General features: G+C 35.1%; 1 protein-coding gene across 1 annotated transcript; it reads left to right on the top strand.

The window, feature by feature from the left end:
• The first annotated feature begins 1,645 nt into the window (after window positions 1–1,645).
• On the top strand, window positions 1,646–5,712 carry LOC144651938 (programmed cell death protein 6-like). The gene is made up of 8 exons (XM_078512013.1): window positions 1,646–1,723; window positions 2,289–2,350; window positions 2,783–2,827; window positions 2,935–3,078; window positions 3,877–3,891; window positions 4,007–4,116; window positions 5,044–5,438; window positions 5,480–5,712. The coding sequence occupies exons 1-7, from the start codon at window positions 1,659–1,661 to the stop codon at window positions 5,149–5,151; spliced, it is 549 nt and encodes a 182-aa protein (XP_078368139.1). The 5' UTR covers window positions 1,646–1,658; the 3' UTR covers window positions 5,152–5,438; window positions 5,480–5,712.
• Window positions 5,713–6,095: the final 383 nt, after the last annotated feature.

The raw sequence follows: 6,095 nt of genomic DNA on the forward strand, positions 1-6,095 counted from the left end.
AATATAAATGACGTAAAGTAACGTAAATAACGAAAGGTAACGTAAATGACGTAAAGTAACGTAAATGACGCAAAGTTACGTAAACTAATGTAAATGACGTAAAGTAACGTAAATGACGCAAAGTTACGTAAATGACGTAAAGTAACGTAAATGACGTAAAGTAATGTAAATGACGTAAAGTAACATAAATGACGTTAAGTAACGTAAATGACGCAAAGTAACATAAATGACGCAAAGTTACGTTAAGTAACGTAAATGACGTAAAGTAACATAAATGACGTAAAGTAATGTAAATGACGTAAAGTAACATAAATGACGATTTTTTATAACAATTTCAGGAAATTAAACACCACTAACGCCGGCCAGTATGTAATTAACACTCGCCTCGAAATGACAATGTTATTGATAGACGCCGCAGGCGTATGAACAAGTGACATTTAATTTTACCTACTAGGAATAATTTTACGTTCCTTAAAAACCTATACTTTTTCTTTCGGTACTTTTCGTCATTAACTCTTTTTTTACTTTACGTCATTTACGTTACTTTACGTAACTTTGCGTCATTTACGTTACTTAATGTCATTTATGTTACTTCACGTCATTTACATTACTTTACGTCATTTACATTACTTTACGTAACTTTGCGTCATTTACGTTACTTTACGTCATTTAGGTTACTTTACGTCATTTACATTACTTTACGTCATTTACGTAACTTTGCGTCATTTACGTTACTTAATGTCATTTATGTTACTTTACGTCATTTACATTAGCTTACGTAACTTTGCGTCGTTTACGTAACTTTACGTCATTTACGTTACTTTACGTCATTTACATTACTTTACGTCATTTACGTTACTTTACGTAACTTTGCGTCATTTACGTTACTTAAATAGAGTTTAACTTATTTAAAGGTTGAATGATGAAAAATAACTTGACAAAACAAAAATTGGAGGCTTTCGTTATACAATTTAGAATAAAAATCAGCGAAAATAAATGACGTTTCGATGAATCGCGGTTCATCATTATCAAATTCAAAAAAGTCAGATTCTGATGAGTTCAATATATATTAAGAGTGCGTGTGAAAATCTCGTTGCATAAGATTAAAGACTATACAATGTGAATTGTATAGAGTGTTAATTACCAACTAAATAGTTTTGCTTTAATGGAGTCAGATTGAGTGTTCAGTTTAGGTTTTAACTCCTGGATAAAGAGCATTTCGAAGATCAAGCATTCGAATTTCCCGCGTCATTTCTTCAAGATTGTAAATTGCTTGTTAAGATCTTTGTTACTCTGGTTGTGGGCGTCACGCAGGTGGTTTCCAATAGCTGAGTGCTTATGTTCATCAATGCGTTGGAAAAGGTGTCGGCGAGTGTAGCCTACATAATCCGCATCACACGAATCACATTTAAATTTGTAAACAACACATTGTTGATTTATAAGCGGCGGTTTGGCCTCTGCTACATTGATGTCGTCGGCAGATTTTTATTCTAAAACAAAAATTACAACACTTTTGTCGATATCACTATCACTGTCCAAATTTACGCTGAGGACCTGGAAAAAAGGGGCCAACATATAGCACCAAAAGGGATCAATCATGTGAATCAGAAGTCCATAAATAGATTTAAAAACTTCTGTCTGAATCAAATTCAAATGATATGACCTTCATCATGGCCGTAGGAGTGCCTGTGGATAGAAACCATCTCTGGAACCTCTTCGCTAAGTAAGTGCTTTTAAATGATCTTCATTATCGAAAATTACATCCTAAAGGAAAACCTTAGCTTTGGCCTCATTGGATCGATGCAACTTTCCTAAGTTAGGCCGCTTAAAGTGCAGGTACTATTTACAGTGCTGTATTTAGCCCCAATGCTTCTAGAAAATTCGCGAGCCAAAACAAGGTCTACTAATCAAGCACCTTAAGAATGTTTACTTCCAATTTCGTTCGCACTAACAAACCTTCTTTAGTAGAAATATGTGGATTCTTGGATTCCACTTTTAGGAATAGGCCATAGTTTCATTCGCTACTTAGGAGCTCAGAAGTTTTCTTCTAGATGATCGATGTTTAATTACTTAAGCAGAATACCTCAACATATTTCAATGGAAAGTATTGAAAACAACTCTAATTCATCACTTGAGACGTAGCTAATTAAATAAAAATGTAGCTTCTCAGGGCTTTTCAGTGGGTTTTCATGTAATCAAATTCACAGTTCATGAATCTCTGAGTTATTGCTCACTTAACAACATATAAGACCTTAACCAAAACAACAAGTAAGTTAATTGTTTTGTAGAATTGATAAGGACGGAAATGGATCCATATCAGCAGATGAACTACAACAAGCTTTGTCAAATGGTGAGGCATAGCATCATTTTGCAATAGCCATACTTCTTATACTCACTATTGATGGTTTGCAACCATTTCCTTAAGATTGAATAACAAATATTGCCGAAACAAACAAAAGATGCTATTAATTAAAAAATCTTTTGTTAAAGATGCCCGCTGCACCAAAAAGCTAAGGTGGCAGTGAGGTCAGTCGTGCAAACCAAGAATACGTACGTGACTCTACCTTGTACAGTTCCTCAACCCGCCAACTGTCACATTTTCACCGTAGACGAAAGTCTTGGGCTTTTGTACTTTTTCACAGTATCACTAAAACTTTTTAATCTATCAATTTATCTTTAAGAAAATTCTGAAATGTAATTAATCGCATATGATTAACCCCCAACCCCCCCAAAAACAAATTACAATGATACCGTTAACAAAATGTAGCGTCTTTTTTTCTAGGAGCGTGGACGCCTTTCAATCCTGAGACAGTACGACTCATGATTGGTATTTGGTTACTTTTTTTATGTAGTTAAATTTTGAGTCACTTTTAATATTACATTTGAGGAACGAGGATATATTTTCTGGGCTGCTTTTTCTTTATTCTTCTGTAGGTATGTTTGATCGTGATAACTCCGGCGCAATAGAGTTCAACGAGTTCTATGCCTTGTGGCAGTATGTAACAGACTGGCAAAAAACATTCAGAAGTTATGATCAGGACAACTCTGGAACCATTGATAGGCAAGAGTTGAAGATAGGTATATTTTATATTTATGTTTAATGATTCTTTCTTAATAAGAGTGGTGATGATGATGATGATCATGATGTTGACGATTTAGTGATATGATAATGATGATGATGATAATGATGTGGACGATGATGATGATGACGATGATTTTGACGACGATGACAGTGTTAATGGTGATGATGACGATGTTGATAATTATGATGACGACGACGACAACAACAACAGCAATGACCATGAGGACGACAATACAAACTGACACAGAGTTTTTTTGTGTGTTTGTACAATGTAGTTTTTTATTGGGAGTACTTCCTCACATAGCTGGGGTGTAAAATTTGCAGTCGTGGTGGTATGTTAAATTCTATCGTAATAAGTTAGCAGAGACGGTTAAAACGCTCACATCGACCAAGGATACCTAATTATCAAACTCTTTAAGACTTCATCAGTTGATCCATGACAAACCAATTAGAATACGCCAATTTAGTCTGACATGTGCTTAAGAAACCTAGTGAAACACTGGGACAGGGCCTTGATCGTGATTTTTAGACAGTATCAAAAAGTTGCTTATAATAATTCGCATACTATGCGGATGTCTGTATGAGAGAATCTCGACCGAGGTCGTGGTACTCAGCGAACGAGATAGGATTTTGAAATGCCTTAAAAAAAAAAACTTAAAAAAACTGCAACGTTGTTGTACAAAGTTTACTCGTCGGTGTAATATACTGTTACAGCAAGAACGTTGCGTAAATTTGTTGATTACTATTATTTTTTACTGGTGTTTCATTAACCTTTTTTCTGTTTTTGTTCACAGCTCTTACAAACTTTGGTAAGTTAATGGTCCCAAATAGACAATTTATGGATCAATTTTGGCTTAAAAGGTATGTGGTAATCTTAACCTATGACTAGCACTTAGTTTATCTTGATGTCACTCTTGCCTGCAGGTTATAGGCTGCCAGAAAGGATGTACACCCTTCTTATCACAAAGTTTGATCGGAGTGGCAAGGGCTCAATTAACTTTGATGACTTCATCCAGTGTTGCATCATATTACAGGTATCTGAGACATTGGGTGCGGTCACATCTACGACGTCACTAAAGTTTAACTATAGTTAGTCTCAAGTTACGTGACGTCATACCTAACTATAGTTAGTGCTTTCGGTCGTCTTTGCGGTCACACCAATGCAGTAGGTCGCGCGGTGTTTTTTTTTTAACTATAGTTAGTTCTGATTAGGTTGTGAATAATTTGGTATTTAAATTAGTTCATGACAGCCCTTGTTGTTTATTTGTGTCCAGTTGTTCCTCTATTTTTTCAATTTTTGCACGGCATTTCGGCGTTGAAGAGAATAAAATGAAGTAAGGATGCTAGAAACCGAAGAATTCGAGCTTAATTTTTGCTGACATTGATGATATGTAATTTCTTGGCATGTTGTTTTTCTTGTTTTCCTTCCCTTGACGCTTTGTTTTGCAAATTTATGTTCATCTCGCACGTGCGAAAAGAATTGTCGCATTCTGATTGGCTTTTCGTTTGCAAACTTAAGACTAACCCATGAACCTTGCTTGGGTATAACTATTGTAAGTGTGTATTGTTTTGGATCAGCGAGGCGTAAATTTTCTAACTATAGTTAGGGCGAACAGAGAAGCGGTCACATTACCGAAATAGCTAACTATAGTTAACGCCGTCCTAACTATAGTTAGCAGTCTAGATGTGACCGCAGCCATTGACTTATTTAATTGAAAAATGTTGAACTTAACAAGGTGTCCTTTGCATTCTCAAGGCGATCTACCTTAATAAAAAAATGTTTTCAATATATCCAGACAACAGTGTGGTCAATCTTGTTGTTTAGAGTGTAGTATATTATATCAAAACAGAGTAACATATTTGAAAACAATTTTAAAAAAGACTAAATGTCATAGTGTACCGACACTGAATCAATAGTTTTTAATTTTTAGCATTTAGTTTTTCAAATCATTTTATTTCAGATTCTGACGAATGCCTTCCGATACCGTGATCGACTTCAGAATGGCTGGATAACAATTGGATATGAAGATTTTCTCTCCATGGCGTTTAGCTTAAACATGTCAAAATAGATTCAATGTTCGTCCCTCGCTAGCTTAGTAACATTCAAACCTAGTGTTTTGTGTGTGTGTTTGCGTTTTGTAAATAGGCTATTTCTTGGTGTTGCGGAACGACAGTTGATGGTTGTTTGGGTATTGTTGTGCTTGTCTTTTGAAACCTTCAAAAGACAATCATCCGCAACACAATGCCATTTTGTTTTTGCAAAACGTTTGTTGTCAAAACAATTAGATTGTGAAAAAGCTTTTCTCCGCCTGAACGCAAGCCATTACCCATTACCAGAGATTTGTTTTTTTTTTTTGTCCTCTTTTTTTTTTTGTTTTTGGGGGGGGGGGGGGAGAGACTTCCTACCTCTGCTATATTGGTTATCTAACCACAAGGACTAAGGAGATACATGAATCTTAGTTTAATTAGCATAGAATGTGTAGAATTATGAATGTAAGGAATGCAGAGAATAGCAACATGCATGCAATTGTATAGCTTATATGTTAGAGTTTATGGACAATGATAGTTTCAAACTATATACTACTATTAACAATATTTTTGACGTAGAATAAAGATCTAGATGACAAGTACATTATGCGGTGGTGATTTTTAGCTTCAACATATATAAGTGAGTTTTATAATTAGAGTTTTTTGATGGTCATGTCTTTGAAAACTTTGGTCAAAATGGGCTTTCCCCTTTCTTTGGTGCCTATACAGAAAGACTAGCTGTGAGTCTGCAAAAAACGACAAGTTTAAAGTTCAATTTGGAAGGAGAGTGAATTACGAAATTCAAATTAAGTAGCAAAATGCAGAAGGAAAGTTTAAGTGATGTGAAGTAAAAACTAAATTGAGTACTAACCAAAAAATATAACGTTTAGTAAAAAAAATTGTTCGTTCTCCTTGTGCCTATCCTTTTTCCTAGTAAGGACAGCATAAGAAAAACAAGAAGCTCACGGACCTTAACCTACAACCC

Source organism: Oculina patagonica, chromosome 4, assembly GCF_052425735.1.
Source record: "Oculina patagonica isolate OP01 chromosome 4, crgOcupat, whole genome shotgun sequence".
Lineage (NCBI taxonomy): Eukaryota > Metazoa > Cnidaria > Anthozoa > Scleractinia > Oculinidae > Oculina > Oculina patagonica.

Bases quoted from the DNA above. Each gene is read 5' to 3' on its own strand.
- LOC144651938 (XM_078512013.1), top strand. From the start codon at position 1,659: ATGACCTTCATCATGGCCGTAGGAGTGCCTGTGGATAGAAACCATCTC. The intron at 2,828-2,934 runs GTATTTGGTTAC...ATTCTTCTGTAG, and splicing joins GACAGTACGACTCATGATTG to GTATGTTTGATCGTGATAAC. The intron at 4,117-5,043 runs GTATCTGAGACA...ATTTTATTTCAG, and splicing joins AGTGTTGCATCATATTACAG to ATTCTGACGAATGCCTTCCG.